Raw genomic sequence first — 25002 nt, 5'->3', positions numbered from 1 at the left:
ATGAAGTTTCATTAACATTGTGTGTGTTGTTTCAGAGAAGAGAGGAAATACCTATTTTGGGTGGTCAAAGCACCGTGGAGACCCCCTTATTGAGCGCAGATTTGGATGCGGAAGATGCACCTTTGTTAGGTATCAGATTTGCAGCCATCGCCAAGTTTCACCAACATCATGTGTTTGGTTCAAGCGATAACGACTCAGGTGTTTACAGACTCACTCACTGACTGACTGACTTACCTACAGACACTGCTCAATCTCATGACCTCACATAACAAAAGTCCAGGTGAGCTAAAAAAAAATTGTACATATTACTTCCTCACTTGATGCTCAGAATTCAGAGGACAGAACATGGACAAACAGGATGGAATCCAGGTAGGGGAGGATGGGAAGCGGTTCCTGTTTCATAAAGATGAAGATTAAGTCAAACTAATTGTAATTTTTCCCACTGACTGTGGAGTGAAAGTGATGTCACAAAGACAGCATTGATAAATGTACAGTGTTCTGGGAAGTGATGTCACAAAGACAGCATTAATAATGTACAGTGTTCTGGGAAGTGAAGTCACAAAGAGAGCATTGCTAGTGTACAGTGTTCTGTGAAGTGATGTCACAAAGACAGCATTGATAATGTAAAGTATTCTGAGAAGTGATGTCACAAAGACAGCATTGATAGTGTACAGTGTTCTGGGAAGTGATGTCACAAAGAGAGCATTGCTAGTGTACAGTGTTCTGGTAAGTGATGTCACATCGAGAGCATTACTCGTCTCCAGTGTTGTGGGAAGTGATGTCACAAAGAGAGCATTGATAATGTACAGTATTCTGAGAAGTGATGTCACAAAGACAGCATTGCTAGTCTACAGTGTTCTGGGAAGTGATGTCACAAAGAGAGCATTGCTCGTCTCCAGTGTTGTGGGAAGTGATGTCACAAAGAGAGCATTGATAATGTACAGTATTCTGAGAAGTGATGTCACAAAGAGAGCATTGCTAGTGTACAGTGTTCTGAGAAGTGATGTCACAAAGAGAGCATTGCTCGTCTCCAGTGTTGTGGGAAGTGATGTCACAAAGACAGCATTGATAATGTACAGTATTCTGAGAAGTGATGTCACAAAGAGAGCATTGCTAGTCTCCAGTGTTGTGGGAAGTGATGTCACAAAGAGAGCATTGATAATGTACAGTATTCTGAGAAGTGATGTCACAAAGACAGCATTGCTAGTCTACAGTGTTCTGGGAAGTGATGTCACAAAGAGAGCATTGCTCGTCTCCAGTGTTGTGGGAAGTGATGTCACAAAGAGAGCATTGATAATGTACAGTATTCTGAGAAGTGATGTCACAAATAGAGCATTGCTAGTGTACAGTGTTCTGAGAAGTGATGTCACAAAGAGAGCATTGCTCGTCTCCAGTGTTGTGGGAAGTGATGTCACAAAGACAGCATTGATAATGTACAGTATTCTGAGAAGTGATGTCACAAAGAGAGCATTGCTAGTCTCCAGTGTTCTGGGAAGTGACGTCACAAAGAGAGCATTGATAATGTACAGTATTCTGAGAAGTGATGTCACAAAGAGAGCATTGCTAGTGTACAGTGTTCTGAGAAGTGATGTCACAAAGAGAGCATTGCTCGTCTCCAGTGTTGTGGGAAGTGATGTCACAAAGACAGCATTGATAATGTACAGTATTCTGAGAAGTGATGTCACAAAGAGAGCATTGCTAGTGTACAGTGTTCTGGGAAGTGATGTCACAAAGACAGCATTGCTAGTGTACAATGTTCTGGGAAGTGATGTCGCAAAGACAGCATTGATAATGTACAGTATTCTGAGAAGTGATGTCACAAAGAGAGCATTGCTCGTCTCCAGTGTTGTGGGAAGTGATGTCACAAAGAGAGCATTGATAATGTACAGTATTCTGAGACGTGATGTCACAAAGACAGCATTGCTAGTCTACAGTGTTCTGGGAAGTGATGTCACAAAGACAGCATTGCTAGTCCACATTGTTCTGGGAAGTGATGTCACAAAGACAGCATTGCTAGTGTCCAGTGTTCTGGGAAGTGATGTCACAAAGACAGCATTGCTAGTCTACAGTGTTCTGGGAAGTGATGTCACAAAGACAGCATTGCTAGTCTACAGTGTTCTGGGAAGTGATGTCACAAAGAGAGCATTGCTAGTGTACAGTGTTCTGGGAAGTGATGTCACAAAGAGAGCATTGCTAGTGTACAGTGTTCTGGTAAGTGATGTCACAAAGAGAGCATTGCTCGTCTCCAGTGTTGTGGGAAGTGATGTCACAAAGAGAGCATTGCTTGTCTCCAGTGTTGTGGGAAGTGATGTCACAAAGAGAGCATTGATAGTGTACAGTGTTCTGGGAAGTGATGTCACAAAGAGAGCATTGCTAGTGTACAGTGTTCTGGTAAGTGATGTCACATAGAGAGCATTACTCGTCTCCAGTGTTGTGGGAAGTGATGTCACAAAGAGAGCATTGATAATGTACAGTGCTCTGAGAAGTGATGTCACAAAGAGAGCATTGCTCGTCTCCAGTGTTGTGGGAAGTGATGTCACAAAGAGAGCATTGCTAGTCCACATTGTTCTGGGAAGTGATGTCACAAAGAGAGCATTGCTAGTGTACAGTATTCTGAGAAGTGATGTCACAAAGAGAGCATTGCTAGTGTACAGTGTTCTGAGAAGTGATGTCACAAAGAGAGCATTGCTCATCTCCAGTGTTGTGGGAAGTGATGTCACAAAGAGAGCATTGCTAGTCTCCAGTGTTGTGGGAAGTGATGTCACAAAGAGAGCATTGCTCGTCTCCAGTGTTGTGGGAAGTGATGTCACAAAGAGAGCATTGCTAGTGTACAGTGTTCTGAGAAGTGATGTCACAAAGAGAGCATTGCTTGTCTCCAGTGTTGTGGGAAGTGATGTTACAAAGAGAGCATTGCTAGTCCACATTGTTCTGGGAAGTGATGTCACAAAGACAGCATTGATAATGTACAGTATTCTGAGAAGTGATGTCACAAAGAGAGCATTGCTAGTGTACAGTATTCTGAGAAGTGATGTCACAAAGACAGCATTGCTGGTGTACAATGTTCTGGGAAGTGATGTCGCAAAGACAGCATTGATAATGTACAGTATTCTGAGAAGTGATGTCACAAAGAGAGCATTGCTCGTCTCCAGTGTTGTGGGAAGTGATGTCACAAAGAGAGCATTGATAATGTCCAGTGTTCTGGGAAGTGATGTCACAAAGACAGCATTGCTAGTCTCCAGTGTTCTGGGAAGTGATGTCACAAAGACAGCATTGCTAGTCCACATTGTTCTGGGAAGTGATGTCACAAAGACAGCATTGCTAGTGTCCAGTGTTCTGGGAAGTGATGTCACAAAGACAGCATTGCTAGTGTCCAGTGTTCTGGGAAGTGATGTCACAAAGACAGCATTGCTAGTCTCCAGTGTTCTGGGAAGTGATGTCACAAAGACAGCATTGCTAGTCCACATTGTTCTGGGAAGTGATGTCACAAAGACAGCATTGCTAGTGTCCAGTGTTCTGGGAAGTGATGTCACAAAGACAGCATTGCTAGTCTACAGTGTTCTGGGAAGTGATGTCACAAAGAGAGCATTGCTAGTGTACAGTGTTCTGGGAAGTGATGTCACAAAGAGAGCATTGCTAGTGTACAGTGTTCTGGTAAGTGACGTCACAAAGAGAGCATTGCTCGTCTCCAGTGTTGTGGGAAGTGATGTCACAAAGAGAGCATTGATAGTGTACAGTGTTCTGAGAAGTGATGTCACAAAGAGAGCATTGCTAGTGTACAGTGTTCTGGTAAGTGATGTCACATAGAGAGCATTGCTCGTCTCCAGTGTTGTGGGAAGTGATGTCACAAAGAGAGCATTGATAATGTACAGTATTCTGAGACATGATGTCACAAAGACAGCATTGCTAGTCTACAGTGTTCTGGGAAATGATGTCACAAAGACAGCATTGCTAGTGTCCAGTGTTCTGGGAAGTGATGTCACAAAGACAGCATTGCTAGTCTCCAGTGTTCTGGGAAGTGATGTCACAAAGACAGCATTGCTAGTCCACATTGTTCTGGGAAGTGATGTCACAAAGACAGCATTGCTAGTGTCCAGTGTTCTGGGAAGTGATGTCACAAAGACAGCATTGCTAGTCTACAGTGTTCTGGGAAGTGATGTCACAAAGAGAGCATTGCTAGTGTACAGTGTTCTGGGAAGTGATGTCACAAAGAGAGCATTGCTAGTGTACAGTGTTCTGGTAAGTGATGTCACAAAGAGAGCATTGCTCGTCTCCAGTGTTGTGGGAAGTGATGTCACAAAGAGAGCATTGCTCGTCTCCAGTGTTGTGGGAAGTGATGTCACAAAGAGAGCATTGATAGTGTACAGTGTTCTGGGAAGTGATGTCACAAAGAGAGCATTGCTAGTGTACAGTGTTCTGGTAAGTGATGTCACATAGAGAGCATTACTCGTCTCCAGTGTTGTGGGAAGTGATGTCACAAAGAGAGCATTGATAATGTACAGTGTTCTGAGAAGTGATGTCACAAAGAGAGCATTGCTCGTCTCCAGTGTTGTGGGAAGTGATGTCACAAAGAGAGCATTGCTAGTCCACATTGTTCTGGGAAGTGATGTCACAAAGAGAGCATTGCTAGTGTACAGTATTCTGAGAAGTGATGTCACAAAGAGAGCATTGCTAGTGTACAGTGTTCTGAGAAGTGATGTCACAAAGAGAACATTGCTCGTCTCCAGTGTTGTGGGAAGTGATGTCACAAAGAGAGCATTGCTCGTCTCCAGTGTTGTGGGAAGTGATGTCACAAAGAGAGCATTGCTCGTCTCCAGTGTTGTGGGAAGTGATGTCACAAAGAGAGCATTGCTAGTGTACAGTGTTCTGAGAAGTGATGTCACAAAGAGAGCATTGCTCGTCTCCAGTGTTGTGGGAAGTGATGTTACAAAGAGAGCATTGCTAGTCCACATTGTTCTGGGAAGTGATGTCACAAAGAGAGCATTGCTAGTGTACAGTGTTCTGAGAAGTGATGTCACAAAGAGAGCATTGCTCGTCTCCAGTGTTGTGGGAAGTGATGTTACAAAGAGAGCATTGCTAGTCCACATTGTTCTGGGAAGTGATGTCACAAAGACAGCATTGATAATGTACAGTATTCTGAGAAGTGATGTCACAAAGAGAGCATTGCTAGTCTCCAGTGTTGTGGGAAGTGATGTCACAAAGAGAGCATTGATAATGTACAGTATTCTGAGAAGTGATGTCACAAAGACAGCATTGCTAGTCTACAGTGTTCTGGGAAGTGATGTCACAAAGAGAGCATTGCTCGTCTCCAGTGTTGTGGGAAGTGATGTCACAAAGAGAGCATTGATAATGTACAGTATTCTGAGAAGTGATGTCACAAATAGAGCATTGCTAGTGTACAGTGTTCTGAGAAGTGATGTCACAAAGAGAGCATTGCTCGTCTCCAGTGTTGTGGGAAGTGATGTCACAAAGACAGCATTGATAATGTACAGTATTCTGAGAAGTGATGTCACAAAGAGAGCATTGCTAGTCTCCAGTGTTCTGGGAAGTGACGTCACAAAGAGAGCATTGATAATGTACAGTATTCTGAGAAGTGATGTCACAAAGAGAGCATTGCTAGTGTACAGTGTTCTGAGAAGTGATGTCACAAAGAGAGCATTGCTCGTCTCCAGTGTTGTGGGAAGTGATGTCACAAAGACAGCATTGATAATGTACAGTATTCTGAGAAGTGATGTCACAAAGAGAGCATTGCTAGTGTACAGTGTTCTGGGAAGTGATGTCACAAAGACAGCATTGCTAGTGTACAATGTTCTGGGAAGTGATGTCGCAAAGACAGCATTGATAATGTACAGTATTCTGAGAAGTGATGTCACAAAGAGAGCATTGCTCGTCTCCAGTGTTGTGGGAAGTGATGTCACAAAGAGAGCATTGATAATGTACAGTATTCTGAGACGTGATGTCACAAAGACAGCATTGCTAGTCTACAGTGTTCTGGGAAGTGATGTCACAAAGACAGCATTGCTAGTCCACATTGTTCTGGGAAGTGATGTCACAAAGACAGCATTGCTAGTGTCCAGTGTTCTGGGAAGTGATGTCACAAAGACAGCATTGCTAGTCTACAGTGTTCTGGGAAGTGATGTCACAAAGACAGCATTGCTAGTCTACAGTGTTCTGGGAAGTGATGTCACAAAGAGAGCATTGCTAGTGTACAGTGTTCTGGGAAGTGATGTCACAAAGAGAGCATTGCTAGTGTACAGTGTTCTGGTAAGTGATGTCACAAAGAGAGCATTGCTCGTCTCCAGTGTTGTGGGAAGTGATGTCACAAAGAGAGCATTGCTTGTCTCCAGTGTTGTGGGAAGTGATGTCACAAAGAGAGCATTGATAGTGTACAGTGTTCTGGGAAGTGATGTCACAAAGAGAGCATTGCTAGTGTACAGTGTTCTGGTAAGTGATGTCACATAGAGAGCATTACTCGTCTCCAGTGTTGTGGGAAGTGATGTCACAAAGAGAGCATTGATAATGTACAGTGCTCTGAGAAGTGATGTCACAAAGAGAGCATTGCTCGTCTCCAGTGTTGTGGGAAGTGATGTCACAAAGAGAGCATTGCTAGTCCACATTGTTCTGGGAAGTGATGTCACAAAGAGAGCATTGCTAGTGTACAGTATTCTGAGAAGTGATGTCACAAAGAGAGCATTGCTAGTGTACAGTGTTCTGAGAAGTGATGTCACAAAGAGAGCATTGCTCATCTCCAGTGTTGTGGGAAGTGATGTCACAAAGAGAGCATTGCTAGTCTCCAGTGTTGTGGGAAGTGATGTCACAAAGAGAGCATTGCTCGTCTCCAGTGTTGTGGGAAGTGATGTCACAAAGAGAGCATTGCTAGTGTACAGTGTTCTGAGAAGTGATGTCACAAAGAGAGCATTGCTTGTCTCCAGTGTTGTGGGAAGTGATGTTACAAAGAGAGCATTGCTAGTCCACATTGTTCTGGGAAGTGATGTCACAAAGACAGCATTGATAATGTACAGTATTCTGAGAAGTGATGTCACAAAGAGAGCATTGCTAGTGTACAGTATTCTGAGAAGTGATGTCACAAAGACAGCATTGCTGGTGTACAATGTTCTGGGAAGTGATGTCGCAAAGACAGCATTGATAATGTACAGTATTCTGAGAAGTGATGTCACAAAGAGAGCATTGCTCGTCTCCAGTGTTGTGGGAAGTGATGTCACAAAGAGAGCATTGATAATGTCCAGTGTTCTGGGAAGTGATGTCACAAAGACAGCATTGCTAGTCTCCAGTGTTCTGGGAAGTGATGTCACAAAGACAGCATTGCTAGTCCACATTGTTCTGGGAAGTGATGTCACAAAGACAGCATTGCTAGTGTCCAGTGTTCTGGGAAGTGATGTCACAAAGACAGCATTGCTAGTGTCCAGTGTTCTGGGAAGTGATGTCACAAAGACAGCATTGCTAGTCTCCAGTGTTCTGGGAAGTGATGTCACAAAGACAGCATTGCTAGTCCACATTGTTCTGGGAAGTGATGTCACAAAGACAGCATTGCTAGTGTCCAGTGTTCTGGGAAGTGATGTCACAAAGACAGCATTGCTAGTCTACAGTGTTCTGGGAAGTGATGTCACAAAGAGAGCATTGCTAGTGTACAGTGTTCTGGGAAGTGATGTCACAAAGAGAGCATTGCTAGTGTACAGTGTTCTGGTAAGTGACGTCACAAAGAGAGCATTGCTCGTCTCCAGTGTTGTGGGAAGTGATGTCACAAAGAGAGCATTGATAGTGTACAGTGTTCTGAGAAGTGATGTCACAAAGAGAGCATTGCTAGTGTACAGTGTTCTGGTAAGTGATGTCACATAGAGAGCATTGCTCGTCTCCAGTGTTGTGGGAAGTGATGTCACAAAGAGAGCATTGATAATGTACAGTATTCTGAGACATGATGTCACAAAGACAGCATTGCTAGTCTACAGTGTTCTGGGAAATGATGTCACAAAGACAGCATTGCTAGTGTCCAGTGTTCTGGGAAGTGATGTCACAAAGACAGCATTGCTAGTCTCCAGTGTTCTGGGAAGTGATGTCACAAAGAGAGCATTGCTAGTGTACAGTGTTCTGGGAAGTGATGTCACAAAGAGAGCATTGCTAGTGTACAGTGTTCTGGTAAGTGATGTCACAAAGAGAGCATTGCTCGTCTCCAGTGTTGTGGGAAGTGATGTCACAAAGAGAGCATTGCTCGTCTCCAGTGTTGTGGGAAGTGATGTCACAAAGAGAGCATTGATAGTGTACAGTGTTCTGGGAAGTGATGTCACAAAGAGAGCATTGCTAGTGTACAGTGTTCTGGTAAGTGATGTCACATAGAGAGCATTACTCGTCTCCAGTGTTGTGGGAAGTGATGTCACAAAGAGAGCATTGATAATGTACAGTGTTCTGAGAAGTGATGTCACAAAGAGAGCATTGCTCGTCTCCAGTGTTGTGGGAAGTGATGTCACAAAGAGAGCATTGCTAGTCCACATTGTTCTGGGAAGTGATGTCACAAAGAGAGCATTGCTAGTGTACAGTATTCTGAGAAGTGATGTCACAAAGAGAGCATTGCTAGTGTACAGTGTTCTGAGAAGTGATGTCACAAAGAGAACATTGCTCGTCTCCAGTGTTGTGGGAAGTGATGTCACAAAGAGAGCATTGCTCGTCTCCAGTGTTGTGGGAAGTGATGTCACAAAGAGAGCATTGCTCGTCTCCAGTGTTGTGGGAAGTGATGTCACAAAGAGAGCATTGCTAGTGTACAGTGTTCTGAGAAGTGATGTCACAAAGAGAGCATTGCTCGTCTCCAGTGTTGTGGGAAGTGATGTTACAAAGAGAGCATTGCTAGTCCACATTGTTCTGGGAAGTGATGTCACAAAGAGAGCATTGCTAGTGTACAGTGTTCTGAGAAGTGATGTCACAAAGAGAGCATTGCTCGTCTCCAGTGTTGTGGGAAGTGATGTTACAAAGAGAGCATTGCTAGTCCACATTGTTCTGGGAAGTGATGTCACAAAGACAGCATTGATAATGTACAGTATTCTGAGAAGTGATGTCACAAAGAGAGCATTGCTAGTGTACAGTGTTCTGAGAAGTGATGTCACAAAGAGAGCATTGCTCGTCTCCAGTGTTGTGTGAAGTGATGTCACAAAGACAGCATTGATAATGTACAGTATTCTGAGAAGTGATGTCACAAAGAGAGCATTGCTAGTGTACAGTGTTCTGGGAAGTGATGTCACAAAGACAGCATTGATAATGTACAGTATTCTGAGAAGTGATGTCACAAAGACAGCATTGCTAGTGTACAATGTTCTGGGAAGTGATGTCGCAAAGACAGCATTGATAATGTACAGTATTCTGAGAAGTGATGTCAGAAAGAGAGCATTGCTCGTCTCCAGTGTTGTGGGAAGTGATGTCACAAAGAGAGCATTGATAATGTACAGTATTCTGAGACGTGATGTCACAAAGACAGCATTGCTAGTCTACAGTGTTCTGGGAAATGATGTCACAAAGACAGCATTGCTCATGTGCAGTGTTCTGGGAAGTGATGTCGCAAAGACAGCATTGCTAGTCCACATTGTTCTGGGAAGTGATGTCACAAAGACCGCATTGCTAGTCTCCAGTGTTCTGGGAAGTGATGTCACAAAGACAGCATTGCTAGTGTCCAGTGTTCTGGGAAGTGATGTCACAAAGACAGCATTGCTAGTCTACAGTGTTCTGGGAAGTGATGTCACAAAGACAGCATTGCTAGTCTACAGTGTTTTGGGAAGTGATGTCACAAAGACATCATTGCTCGTGTGCAGTGTTCTGGGAAGTGATGTCACAAAGAGAGCATTGCTAGTCCACATTGTTCTGGCAAGTGATGTCACAAAGACAGCATTGCTAGTTCACATTGTTCTGGGAAGTGATGTCACAAAGACAGCATTGCTAGTCTACAGTGTTCTGGGAAGTGATGTCACAAAGACAGCATTGCTAGTCCACAGTGTTTTGGGAAGTGATGTCACAAAGACAGCATTGCTAGTCTACAGTGTTCTGGGAAGTGATGTCACAAAGACAGCATTGCTAGTCTACAGTGTTGTGGGAAGTGATGTCACAAATACAGCATTGCTTGTCTACATTGTTCTGGGAAGTGATGTCACAAAGACAGCATTGCTAGTGTCCAGTGTTCTGGGATGTGATGTCACAAAGACAGCATTGCTAGTCTAAAGTGTTCTGGGAAGTGATGTCACAAAGACAGCATTGCTTGTCTACATTGTTCTGGGAAGTGATATCACAAAGACAGCATTGCTAGTGTACAGTGTTCTGGGATGTGATGTCACAAAGACAGCATTGCTTGTCTACATTGTTCTGGGAAGTGATGTCACAAAGACAGCATTGCTAGTGTCCAGTGTTCTGGGATGTGATGTCACAAAGACAGCATTGCTTGTCTACATTGTTCTGGGAAGTGATGTCACAAAGACAGCATTGCTAGTGTCCAGTGTTCTGGGATGTGATGTCACAAAGACAGCATTGCTAGTCTAAAGTGTTCTGGGAAGTGATGTCACAAAGACAGCATTGCTAGTGTACAGTGTTCTGGGATGTGATGTCACAAAGACAGCATTGACCAATCATCCCCTTCTGGCGGTGCCTCACGACCTGCTAGACACCCAATGACGAAGCTCGGAGCGTGGCTCGCCAGCCACGATCCTTGGAGGCCGGGTCTAATCTCTGACAGAGAATATTTGGATGACGTCGGCGATCCTGAGGCAGGGTTTACTTGCTAATCGGAAAATGCTGTTTCAGTCAGGCTTGTTAGTGGTTGGAGCAATGGGGCCAATCTTTGTAAGAAACAAAGGGAAAATTACAGGAGGTGTTACACACTGGGGATTATTACTATTAAGCCTTATTTAACTAGCACAAGCTCCACCCCCCTTGTGAAGACACAGAAACGACCTTAACCGCACAGTTAGGTATTCCACACCCTACAACCCCAAACGTAACAATAATTTCCTGGGGGAAGACCCCAGAATGCCCCAGCGCCTCCTTCAATCACTTCCCTCCCACTCACCCCCCCCCCCCCCCTCTTCCATTCCGTTCGGCACTATCGTCTCATGTGAAAAGCTCAACATTGGCCTTGTCTTTAAAAATGAGAGATCGGGCCAAAACTATATATATCATGATATCTCAAAAAGTTGTGGACGAGTTGTGACAAAACTAGGTGGATTTAAGTTTTTGGTTCAGATCTCGCTTATCGGTGGGATCCAAAACAAAAGCTGTTCATTCTGGCCGAGCCATCTGCTCTGATGAGTGCCAATCGACTTTGTGCTGTGTGGCAAAGTGTCACTCGATGAGTGATTTTTCATTCTATCTGTGTGTCTGTCTGTCTGTATATCAGTCGCGTACAGGTCACAATTTTCAACCGATCTTCATGAAACTTAACCAAATGGTAGAGTTGGTCATAAGCAAGAAGCCTATTGTTTTTGGGGTCAACAGGTCACAAGGTTAACAGAGGCCAAAGGTCACCAACTTTGTCAAAATTCTAAAATTTTCAATTTTCATCTGATTGACTTGAAATTTTAAGATGATTTGCATGCCAGGTCACTGAATTCAACCACCAAGCATTATTGAGTGTCATCATAGGCCAACAACATATTTTAGGGATTTCGCAAGTAGGTCAAGGTCTCAAACTTTTGGGTCTCACCATCTGCCATGATCTTTCCTGGGAAAACCACATTTCAAATCTGGCCTCCAAAACCAGTCGCCGACTGGGCATCCTCTGTCGACAAGCAGTCGCCGACGAACTCCCACGACTTGGCATCGCAGAACATCCCGCTAGCTGAAGAATGTCATATTGACCGAGCCAACAACTCCACACTCACTCATTCTCTCACATGAGGGTTGGTTGAGCTTCTCCTCGGGTCCAGAAATAAACTCCTCATGGAAGTCCTCCTTCAAGGACCGTATTCTGCTTCTCCATCGGTTCACTCTTAGTCTGCAGTGATTTTCCTTTCGTTCTTCCACATTGTGGTATATAGAGACACGAGCTAACAAGCAAATTTCCTTAAACCTGAAAATCCAAAATCATTACTGAGAAACCAACCTCATTCCATGAAGGTCAAAACAAGAATGTCGTAATAATCGGGCAACCCATGTCCCACCATCAGTCCCATCATCACAGAGACCTTGGGGTGATGAACTGTTCTTCCAAGCAAGGCTTTTCTTTTTTTGACCCCTATGACATGAAGGAGAAAGGCCTGGTGGTCAACTGTGAAACCTCTCAAACATGTGTGCTCCTGTCTGTCTCCGTCCTTCACAAGGGATGACTTTCACAACTCCTTCCTTGGCACACCTGAGCTCCTCACCACATACAACGCTTTCATCCACATCTCAATGGAATACTGTTCTCCCATTTGGGCCGGTGCTCCTGCCTCACACCTGCCTCACACCTCGCTCGTCTTCACGCTGTAGAAACCAAAGCTTTCAGAATCATTGGAATCTCCCGCGATGTAGCCGATTCTGAGGGCCTTTCTCTCTCTCTCACCGCAGGCAGGTTGGTGGTCTTTCTATCTTCTACCGACTCCTCTCCGGCCTCGCCCCCCCCCCCCCCCCCTGTTCTGTCTATGCTCTGTCCCCCAAATATTCCTGCAGGTCGCACAAGATCTGCCTGCAACCGTCTTCTTGTGAAACTGCCAAAATCAAGACTCTCTGCTCACCTTCACTCTTTCATTCCTCTTTTCTCCCGCCTCTATAACAAACTCCCTCACTCTCTTCAATCCCTCTTCTTCCTCCAGGTTTTTAAAACAGCTGTTCACCATCATCTCTTATCCTCCCCCATCCAAAACCTTGATCTTTTCTATCCCCGTGGAATCTCCCGCGATCTTTTATACCCCCATGGAAACACCCCAAATCCGCCTCTTTAAATCTCCAACTTCTTTCCTGAAATTCCTAATCGTGTTCATTTGCTTTACCGTGTACCCCTCCCTCCTCCCCCAGCCCTCCCCCTTCCACAGATCTACCTACGTCCCTGTTCTCTGCTGTTGTTGTGCTTCCCTCTCCCTCCCCCCTCTTGTCTCCCACTCCCTCCATTGCATGTTTTATGTGTCTGTACATGTTTTCATGTTCAATGTGTTAGCTCTTACACGAGCCTCGATTGTGGATAGAAAAAAAAAAAAAAAATCATCGCGGTGGTATAAATATATCGGTGATTACAAAACGCAACAACAAAGAAAAGATCATGGTATATGCTCAATGTGTCACAGCTTCTAGTGCAGGTGGTTTTGGCGTTTTGGTTTTGTGGTGGTTAACCGGTGGTTTTGGCGTTTTGGTTTTGTGGTGGTTAACCGGTGGTTTTGGCGTTTTGGTTTTGTGGTGGTTAACCGGTGGTTTTGGCGTTTTGGTTTTGTGGTGGTTAACGGGTGGTTTTGGCGTTTTGGTTTTGTGGTGGTAAACGGGTGGTTTTAGCGTTTTGGTTTTGTGGTGGTTAACCGGTGGTTTTGGCGTTTTGGTTTTGTGGTGGTTAACGGGTGCTTTTGGCGTTTTGGTTTTGTGGTGGTTAACGGGTGGTTTTGGCGTTTTGGTTTTGTGGTGGTAAACGGGTGGTTTTGGCGTTTTGGTTTTGTGGTGGTTAACGGGTGGTTTTGGCGTTTAGGTTTTGTGGCGGTTAACGGGTGGTTTTGGCGTTTTGGTTTTGTGGCAGTTAACGGGTGGTTTTGGCGTTTTGGTTTTGTGGTGGTAAACGGGTGGTTTTGGCGTTTTGGTTTTGTGGTGGTTAACGGGTGGTTTTGGCGTTTAGGTTTTGTGGCGGTTAACCGGTGGTTTTGGCGTTTTGGTTTTGTGGCAGTTAACGGGTGGTTTTGGCGTTTTGGTTTTGTGGCGGTTAACGGGTGGTTTTGGCGTTTTGGTTTTGTGGTGGTAAACGGGTGGTTTTGGCGTTTTAGTTTTGTGGTGGTAAACGGGTGGTTTTAGCGTTTTGGTTTTGTGGTGGTAAACGGGTGGTTTGGGCGTTTTGGTTTTGTGGTGGTTAACGGGTGGTTTTGGCGTTTTGGTTTTGTGGTGGTAAACGGGTGGTTTTGGCGTTTTGGTTTTGTGGTGGTAAACGGGTGGTTTTGGCGTTTTGGTTTTGTGGTGGTAAACGGGTGGTTTTGGCGTTTTAGTTTTGTGGTGGTAAACGGGTGGTTTTAGCGTTTTGGTTTTGTGGTGGTAAACGGGTGGTTTGGGCGTTTTGGTTTTGTGGTGGTTAACGGGTGGTTTTGGCGTTTTGGTTTTGTGGTGGTTAACGGGTGGTTTTGGCGTTTTGGTTTTGTGGTGGTTAACGGGTGGTTTTGGCGTTTTGGTTTTGTGGTGGTAAACGGGTGGTTTTGGCGTTTTGGTTTTGTGGTGGTAAACGGGTGGTTTTGGCGTTTTGGTTTTGTGGTGGTAAACGGGTGGTTTTGGCGTTTTAGTTTTGTGGTGGTAAACGGGTGGTTTTAGCGTTTTGGTTTTGTGGTGGTAAACGGGTGGTTTGGGCGTTTTGGTTTTGTGGTGGTTAACGGGTGGTTTTGGCGTTTTGGTTTTGTGGTGGTAAACGGGTGGTTTTAGCGTTTTGGTTTTGTGGTGGTAAACGGGTGGTTTTGGCGTTTTGGTTTTGTGGTGGTTAACGGGTGGTTTTGGCGTTTTGGTTTTGTGGTGGTAAACGGGTGGTTTTGGCGTTTTGGTTTTGTGGTGGTAAACGGGTGGTTTTGGCGTTTTGGTTTTGTGGTGGTAAACGGGTGGTTTTGGCGTTTTGGTTTTGTGGTGGTAAACGGGTGGTTTTGGCGTTTTGGTTTTGTGGTGGTTAACGGGTGGTTTTGGCGTTTTGGTTTTGTGGTGGTTAACGGGTGGTTTTGGCGTTTTGGTTTTGTGGTGGTTAACGGGTGGTTTTAGCGTTTTGGTTTTGTGGTGGTAAACGGGTGGTTTTGGCGTTTTGGTTTTGTGGTGGTTAACGGGTGGTTTTGGCGTTTTGGTTTTGTGGTGGTAAACGGGTGGTTTTGGCGTTTTGGTTTTGTGGTGGTTAACGGGTGGTTTTGGCGTTTTGGTTTTGTGGTGGTAAACGGGTGGTTTTGGCGTTTTGGTTTTGTGGTGGTAAACGGGTGGTTTTGGCGTTTTGGTTTTGTGGTGGTTAACGGGTGGTTTTGGCGTTTTGGTTTTGTGGTGGTTAACGGGTGGTTTTGGCGTTTTGGTTTTGTGGTGGTAAACGGGTGGTTTTGGCGTTTTGGTTTTGTGGTGGTAAACGGGTGGTTTTGGCGTTTTGGTTTTGTGGTGGTTAACGGGTGGTTTTGGCGTTTTGGTTTTGTGGTGGTAAACGGGTGGTTTTGGCGTTTTGGTTTTGTGGTAGTTAACGGGTGGTTTTGCCTCCACTTCCACAATGGAGACTTTGGGTGCAAGTGACGGGTGGTTTTCACATCTTACGAGGCACCATACCTTGAAAGTGACATTCGTGTCACTTATAATTATTATTACTAGCAGAGTACCTGCCTCACGGGCGATCTTGTTCCAAGCATGCAACACGTTCTTCTAGCCTAGTCAAAAAATCTGAAAATGTGCCTTTATAGAATGATTGAGGCATTTTTGAGTAAAAGCAAGCAAACCACTTTTTCTGGGGTAGTTTTTCATGCTGAATATGAATCTGTTGTTTGCCAAGCCCAAAAATGCGTAATTAGGTCACTAATCAAGGTCAAAGGTCAATGAGTGCAAAATTCAATTTTTTTGAAAAAAAGCTTTATTTTACATCCCCTATCTGTACATTTCAATTATTTTACAATATTTTGTCTAGTAAGGTTGCTAAAGCTTTTCAAAATCTTATTTTTAAAGGAAAACGTGAGGACACATCTATGCTCATTTGCCTTTATCTCTGTAAGGGGCGACAATTAGTTTTTGCGTAATTTGCTTGCAGTTTAACCTCTAAATGCACAATGGGGCAGAGTTTTTATGCTCCTATTGATGGTCTAGAGATAGATTTTATAAAGACAGAATCTAAATGTCACCGGTAAACAACATAGGTCAAAGGTCAATGAGTGCGAAAGTCTTGCAATGACGTAACAGTTACTTGCACTTGAAACCATCCCTTTCACTCAACAGTGAAAGTGGCTTCATCTTTCTGACCCCAATGCATTTGCCATGTTTGTCAAATCATTTCCATTCAGACAGAGCAGGGTGTTCTTCAATAGACCCTTAATGATGAAGAATGAATCTAATAGCCTAGCATAAGCCATCTAGTTCGTACCCTAGGCATCAGGCATTAAACATTTCAGGAGTACAGGTAAGGGTCTTTTTAAGATTGTTAAAAAATGAAATATAAAATCAAATGAAAGTAAAGGAATGCATTCTTCTTTGGTGAGATACATGTACATACAAATGTGTAATGTATGCTTGACATCTCACATCATAGGCAGGCCTACATACATGTACATTTACCTAACAGTAGCAAAAAGACAGGCAGGGCATGGGCATTGACGATGAGTGCCTAATGCATCTACCACTAATGAATTAGTGATATCGGTTAGATGTTTTGTCTTGAAGAAGCTTTACTTTGTGTCTTTGAGAATAAGATTAAAACCCGGGCCAACACTGCCTGCGCTTATTCGATCATTTAAGGGCTGTTGCAGTATATCATACAACGTTGTAGTTTTCATGGTCAGAACATGCGTGCCTGGTGCTTAGTTTGGTTTCTGTTTCTCCCCTCAGGCCAACCATGGAACCTATTGCCAGCTTCAAGCGACAGCGTGAGGATGTGTCGTTTGAACTTTGTATCATTTGTCAGGGAACTAGCCAGGTCAAAGATACGATTTTCAACCAGACAAACCAGGGTATTGCTGCCATCAGAGAGGCGACCGAGCTCCGATGCAAACTTAGACACTATGAATTTCGATCAGCCGTGGACAGGCTTTCGACTCTCTTTGCAGAGCCTCCAGAAAGTCTCCCCAAACTTAAATGGCATAAGCTATGTTACTCTGCATACACACACAAGGGGAAAATAAATGCTAAGCTAGCCAAGGAACAATCGAAAAACGAAAAAGATCCTGAAAGAAAGAGTGTTTCGGCTGAAGCATGTCCGTTTTTACGCAGTAGTACTACTAAGATGAACTGGACATTGTGTATGTTCTGCCAGAACTTTGACAAGAAGCAGAAGACAAGTCGTGTCACAACCTTCAAAATGAGTAATGAAATTACGGAAAAAGCTAAATTTGTACATAACATCTTAGTCCGTACTGCAAATGAGAATGATTTAATCTCAGCTGAGGCATGTTACCATGTTAACTGTCTTAGTAAATTCTTTAGGGATGTCAAAAGGGCGGAAACTGAAAGCAAATCAGCAGACATGGCGATATCATGGTTGTGTCAAGAGCTGCGTCACTCTGCTGAGAAAGGGCACGTATTTGAACTATCTGCAGTGTTCGAGAGGTACAAAGAGTTAGCCAGTGAGTGCGACGGCACAATTCCTACATCGTATCTTAGTAGACTGGGGACTTTTAAAGAAACTTTGTCGAATTGCATTGGGGACATTTATGAATTTCTTGTGCTAAGAAATTTGGCGCCTTCAGAGAAACAAACTTTGCTTCTTCCACGACATTTCAGTCACATACCTCTTTCAGAAATGGTGTGCGGTCAGAACAGTGCAGACTATATTCCCATATTTAGACAACAGGATGATCATTTTCTGTCTTTAGTGCACGTTGCTCTGCAACTCCGCAGTGATATCATGTCACATCCTGCATTCGAAGGTTGCGATGTAAGCGAAAAAGCAGAGTTGGCAAGTGTACCACCATCTGTACTCATGTTTGTGAATATCTTGCTTGGAGGCCAAAGTAGTGTCGATGCTGAGTTTGACGAAAGTGAGATGTCTGAAACTGGTTGGGTGAAGAAGACAAGGGTCCTTAGCATTGGACAAGACATGGTCTATGGTGTATGTGGAGACAAGAAGGCACCGCCTAAACACGTTGGAATGGGTATGACGCTGCACCAGTCAACTCGATCAAAGAAATTAGTTGAGCTATTCCATAATGCTGGGCACATAATCAGCTATAACCGGGTTCTTAGGTATGACACTGCCATGGCTGAAAACACTCTGAAAGCGCTTGATCAAGAAACTGGGGCAGTTGTTACCAGCAACCTGGTTTCGGGACGATTTGTGCATTTTTCTGGCGACAATATTGACATCAATGACTCTACCCTAGATGGCAAAAATACATTTCACGCTACTCAGTTAGCTGCCTGGCAGAGGGGGCCATCTGCTGAAAGCGGTCTTGGAGACATCAAACCATCCAATACGTCAACGTTGGATATACCAACAGCAGTTGAAAAGATCCAACAACAGCAGTTTCCGACACCATCAAAGAAGGTCACAGAAGATGCTGAAAAGTTCATTTGCCATATCTACAAGGAACCATCTGAGAACTGTAATCAAGCCCGCATTAAACTGTTCAACAAATGCCATGCAACGGAGACCCTACCTCCATCTAGTGATGCAGCAAAGTTCCACATAGAGCGTGCAAACTACCAAAGTTTCATTTGGAGAGAGGCCAGTAATCCAATGACAGATCTGCCACCGCCGACTGATTGTGGATGGAAACTCGTTGATGACAAGTTGTCACCGGTTCTTACAACTTTACCGTCAATTCCAAAGGGATGCCGAGAACTTACTCAGTGTGGTTGCAAGAAAGGTTGCAGTTCTGATAGTTGCTCTTGTCGGAAGTGGGGGAAACAGTTCTGCACTGAGGCCTGCAAGTGCAATGCCAGTGAAACACCATGTCGAAACAGGCCAAAGTAGGGGGGGGGGGGGGGTCAGAGCTTACACAGTTAAGCTAATTGGCATTCCCCTGGATGGCTCCTCCTTCCAGCCAATCAGTCTGACAGACTGCAATTGATTCAGGATTAATTAAGAATACATGTGATAATGATCAACTGCCTGCACTCCAAACATGTTTGCCATGAAGTGCATTTTGTGCCATGTAAGTGCACTTTGCGCCTTGTGACCGTTAGCCTTAATTAAGTGGCTAATTAGTCAAATATTGACATTTAGTGTAGAAAACAATCTTGCTATTATATAGGACTCAGGTAAATCACTTCACTGATGGTATTTAAGGCAACAATTCAAGTGAATTAAAACAGTATGTCAAAAAACGAAAAGTTGCTTCATTACGGATATATTCACAAAAATCTGATTTTTTCCCTTCACAATTCCCTTTACTTTCATAATTGTGAAAAGCTGTAGTAACCTTACCAGACAAAATACTGTAAAATAATTGAAATGTACAGATAGGTGATGTAAAATAAAACATTTTTTCAAAAATTTTGAATTTTGCACTCATTGACCTTTGACCTTGATTAGTGACCTAATTACGCATTTTTGGGCTTGGCAAACAACAGATTCGTATTCAGCACGAGAAACTACCCCAGAAAAAGTGGTTTGCTTGCTTTTACTCAAAAATGCCTCATGAATTCACGTTTCCCAGAAATTTGACTAGACTATTCGGACACATACCTTGATTTGGGCGGTGTACAGGCAACTGACAGCTGCCTCAATTGCTCCGGAAAAAAACAAAATAACCCGGGTTACGTGAATAAAACAAAAACATGGCGACTACTTTTAATTCAAAACACCCAACTGCGCTGGAAAACGTGTGGACAGGAATACTGGGCATACTGTAAACGACTTGTAATACCCTCTCCCACCTGGAGGTGGCGCTACACGATACACATTTACATCGAGAATTTGTGTCCCTCCACTCCCCCGAAGACCACGGGTAAAGATAAAAACACCTCCATACACTAATTGGGGTCATACTGATCAAGTCGGGATGTTATCGGCCCAGAACTGTAGCAGGAGTAGCACAACAAACACACACTGGTCCGTCAATTATAGTAAGGATTATTGTGATTATCTGTATTATTATTTTAATATTTTCAACATTATTATTTCATTTTGGGGTGGAAATGTTGTTGTTTTTGGCAACACCACCAACTATATCATTAAATGAATGAATGAATGAGTGGGAGTTAGCCTTGCGGGCCCCATGACAATCATGGTTCCCTGTTTGAGGCCATGTTTTTATGACGGATGCCCTTCCTGACGCCAACCCTTAGTTGCCTCTTTGGATGCGCAAGGATACGATGTACCTATTCTAAATCGGGGTACACAGCGGGATCATTCATCCCAGCAAGCTGGTACTCAATTTGCCGACCTCGGAAGGATGACAGGCTGAGTCAACCCCCCTGGTGTTAATTCAACGATCGACCGACCGCAATTCAAACTCAGGATCTTAGGATCCCAAGCCGGCACCCTAACCGCTAAGCCAACACCAGACGAGATTCAAACTCAGGATCCTAGGATCCCAAGCCGGCACCCGAACCGCTAATTCAACACCTGACCGGGATTCGAACTCAGGATCCTCGGATCCCAAGCCGGCACCCTAACCGCTAAGCCAACACCAGACCGGGATTCTAACTCAGGATCCTAGGATTCCAAGCCGGCACCCTAACCGCTAAGCTAACACCAGACCGGGATTCTAACTCAGGATCCTAGGATCCCAAGGCGGCACCCTAACCGCTAAGCCAACACCAGACCGGGATTCGAACTCAGGATCTTAGGATCCCAAGCCGGCACCCTAACCGCTAAGCCAACACCAGACCGGGATTCGAACTCCGGATCCTAGGATCCCAAGCCAGCACCCTAACCGCTAAGCCAACACCAGACCGGGATTCAAACTCAGGATCCTCGGATCCCAAGCCGGCACCCTATCCGCTAAGCCAACACCAGACCGGGATTCGAACTCCGGATCCTAGGATCCCAAGCCAGCACCCTAACCGCTAAGCCAACACCAGACCGGGATTCAAACTCAGGATCCTAGGATCCCAAGCCGGCACCCTAACCGCTAAGCCAACACCAGACCGGGATTCAAACTCAGGATCCTAGGATCCCAAGCCGGCACCCTAACCGCTAATCCAACACCAGACCGGGATTCGAACTCAGGATCCTAGGATCCCAAGCCGGCACCCTAACCGCTAAGCCAACACCAGACCAGGATTCGAACTCAGGATCATAGGATCCCAAGCCGGCACTCTAACCGCTATGCCAACACCAGACCGGGATTCGAACTCAGGATCTTCGGATCCCAAGCCGGCACCCTAACCGCTAAGCCAACACCAGACCGGGATTCGAACTCAGGATCTTAGGATCCCAAGCCGGCACCCTAACCGCTAAGCCAACACCAGACCCGGATTCGAACTCAGGATCTTAGGATCCCAAGCGGCACCCTAGCCGCTAAGCCAACACCAGACCGGGATTCGAACTCAGGATCTTAGGATCCCAAGCCGGCACCCTAACCGCTAAGCCAACACCAGACCGGGATTCGAACTCAGGATCATAGGATCCCAAGCCGGCACCCTAACCGCTAAGCCAACACCAGGCTCTATCTGTATATCATTAAATATATGGGGAAATCATTCCTGGTTTATGAACTTTAGATTTAAAAACTACTTTTCAAGAATGCAGGGTGTTCGTAAATCAAAATATTACAGTACCAAGATTGGTAAAAATGCCATCACTGGTTCACAAGTTAGCGCAGTAACAGAATTTTTACCTCACGAGACCTCTGACCTCTGGAGTCCATAATATAATCAGTTCATCTTATAATAGTATCTCAATCATAACATAGTCGCATCATTATACATACGAGTACTTGTACCAAGTTTGACCAAGATCCCTTCAGCCGTTCTGAAGGTATCGCGGTTAAAAAATACCCATCACGGACAGACGGATGCACAGACGGACGGACGGACGGATGGAATGAGGAACGGACAACCCGAAAACATGATTCCTCCGGTGACTTAGCATAAAAAACTCTGCAGGTTAGTGCCAAATGCGTGATGTAAGTATGGTACACCATGTGCTATGAGAGTTTGTAATCGGATGAGACATAGTATGAGAACCACGTGACATACCGAGAACCACGTGACATACCGAGAACCACGTGACATACCGAGAACCACGTGACATACCGAGAACCACGTGACATACCGAGAACCACATGACATACCGAGAACCACGTGACATACCGAGAACCACGTGACATACCGAGAACCAGGTGACATACCGTTTGAGGTGTGACATGAGGAAGCGCAGCGTCTCGTAGTGGGCCAGAGGCAGCAGTTTGAGGGCTTCATGAATGGCTTCCAGTCTCTCATCTGAGTCAGAGATTTCTGAGAACACCATGCAAGAAAAGCAAGGAGGGAGTGACAATGTAGACGAGTTTGTACCTGGTACATCCAAAACGAACCATTTAATTCGAGTCATTGGATCATATTCAACTTAAAGAATGAACAGAGAGAAAATCCTTACATTTGCCAAATTTGTTTCACATTTTCAATTACCCGACTCAGGTTTACTTGATGAACCATCTCCAGATATAAGCAAACTTGGTTGGAGATCAAATAACGGCTTCTCAACCAAGTGGAAACCCTCATCAGATTTGGCCCATCACTTTTGAAATTCTGGCACAGGTGTCCAAATGAATCTTTACCCTGCGCTCGCGAAGATAAAGCAGGGTTAAGCATTCGGGTCCGTCCGACGTCGTACGTACGTATGTGCGTGTCTGCATTTGAAAAATTCATTTTCTCGGCAACCGTTGGTCCGATTGACATGAAATTTTCACCACAAGAGGGACTCCTCCTGTAGAATATTTGTGAATATTATGACGTCACAGGTCACGTGGTACGGGCGCCATCTTGGAAAAACCAAAAAACTTTGCACCTCTATATCTCAAAAACCACTGCACAGAAATAATTGAGACAGGTCTCATTGAAAAGAACTCTCCATGCGGAATAACAGGTGAATGATGACGTCATAGGTGCCGCCGTTATGACGTCATAATTCGACAAGTAAAAAACTTTATCCGATCAAGATGAAATTTCTTGAGCATCTTCTCGGTATAAATTAATGCCGAAATAAAATTATTATGACGTCGTAGGTCACGTGATTCGGACGCCATATTGTTTTGAGTGAAAAGCCACTAAAATCCAATTTTCTCCTAAACGACTGAACAGATCGAGGCCAAACTTTGCAGGGGGAATCGCATACCCATGACGAACAAAAAAGTCAGCGAGAAAGAAGTCATGCGTCACATGGTTTCGGAGTTATGACGTTTTTAAGCATAAACTTTTAAAACCTAGCTCCTCCCTCATTTGTGATCCGATCGAGGGGAATCTTCACAGTTGTGTTCAGCATATCAGTCTACTAAAATGACCTTTTGGAATTTGCGATAGGTCACGTGGTTTGGCAGATATAAATAATTAAACGGAAATATTAAAAAAAATTATAACTATTGAACCGCTTCATTGATCAACGTGAAACTTTATATTATAGAGGTAATGAAGTGTAAAATGTGTGCAAAATTTCAAGATGATTGGATGTACGGTCTGGAAGCTAGAAGTTGTTATTGCGTGAAGAAGAAGAGTCTTCTAAAGGGGGCATGGAATTAATTATCACACTGCACATCACGAGCAGGCAAAGTACGGAGCGACCTCACAGGGTCATTTTGACCTCAAATAAAATTCTGATTTCAGATTTGTCAATCGCTGAGGTATATTAACACATGACCACAACAGATTTGGCGAAATTCTGACGATTTTTGACGAAAATATAATATTTGTGTCTGCATTTCAGTATATGTGAAATATATGGTGATCCGTGGACCATACCGCAGATATCTGAAATATTTTGACAGAATTGTGGGTTTGATGATAAAAGCATGGCATTTGGCACACAGTTAGGACATACCCTTAGGAATATTTTTGGATATAGGGACATTGCATATTTTTCCCATGGTAGCTGTGGCGGCCATGTTACAAAATGGCGGCCAAAGTTTACTATTTTCGCCCATAAGTTGAATTATAACACACCTCTTGTTGATTCTCCTTCCCGATTGGCTAAAACACTCATGTGTGGTTCACTAGTATAGCCTATTGCATAGCCAGTGCAAATTTTACCACTATGGACCGGTCCATAGTGGTGCCGCGACACTATGGACCGGTCCATAGTGGTAAAATTTGCAATGGTTTTTACAAAGATCGTCTGAGTATTATGATACTTGCCGTTAATGTTTGACAGTTTACAGCGCCCTCAAGAGGTGGTGTGTTATAAAATTCATATGGACTGGCATAATTCGGTCACTAGTCACATCTATGCGCCCCTCGGGACTGTGAGTGACCACATGAGGGTCCTATTTCCCTATTTCTATTTCCCTATGTAGTGAAATCGTATTCGTACTGAACCCGGGGTGATGCTCGTTGCTCGTTGACACCACAACTAGGGGCGTGACTATAAGACCCGCTGCTGCAGACGGAGCTCCGAGACTTCTCCTGTGACACGTTACATCTAGTAGACTCGCTAACGGTACGCATGCATAGAATATCCAGCTTGCTTGCATTAAATGTTACTAGGGCATGCCCGTACTATATATATATCTAAAATTATATCCCCCCCCTCTATTTACATGAAATGGTTTGGTCCAAAGCGAACGGCTTGCGAGTACGGTGACAATCCCCCCCCCCTCTATTTACATGAAATGGTTTGGTCCAAAGCGAACGGCTTGCGAGTACGGTGACAATCCCCCCCCCCCTCTATTTACATGAAATGGTTTGGTCCAAAGCGAACGGCTTGCAGAGTTTGGTAAAGAAATCGCCATAGCGTGCACAAACGCGCAGGAAAGCGAAAGAATCGCAAAGTAGTTTTAATTAGTTTTAAAACATAGTTTAACGCCAACATAGTTTGCCAACGTGAAATAAATGAATACGCTCTCAAATGTGCCGTCCGAGGCAGAGTCTGTTCGCCACGTTCGGCACACGTGATAGCTCGCTGCTCTCTGATTGGTTGAATCGTTTTTTGGACATAGCTCGCTAACTACTTGTCCGATTAATATGAAACCTTGAAAAGGCACATCCTCGGGTCCCCAGCAATATACCTGGCAAGTTTAAAGTATATCGGACCCGTGGTTGTCGAGAAAC

The 25002-nt window shown here is 44.3% G+C and overlaps 1 protein-coding gene across 1 annotated transcript in view; it reads right to left on the bottom strand.

Moving 5' to 3' along the window:
* LOC137430697 (N-chimaerin-like) overlaps positions 1 to 25002 on the bottom strand; it is a 247066-nt gene that overhangs the window by 718 nt on the left and 221346 nt on the right. Inside the window, exon 12 of the mRNA XM_078781272.1 lies at positions 22095 to 22200. Within this exon, the coding sequence (XP_078637398.1) occupies positions 22095 to 22200 (106 nt within the window). The remainder of the gene's footprint in view (positions 1 to 22094; positions 22201 to 25002) is intronic.

Source organism: Myxine glutinosa, chromosome 7 (genome assembly GCF_964187855.1).
Source record: "Myxine glutinosa chromosome 7, kmMyxGlut1.1, whole genome shotgun sequence".
In the NCBI taxonomy this organism is placed as follows: Eukaryota; Metazoa; Chordata; class Myxini; order Myxiniformes; family Myxinidae; genus Myxine; species Myxine glutinosa.
The sequence above is the reverse complement of the archived record's forward strand: the minus strand, read 5'-3'. Positions and strand labels throughout refer to the sequence as shown.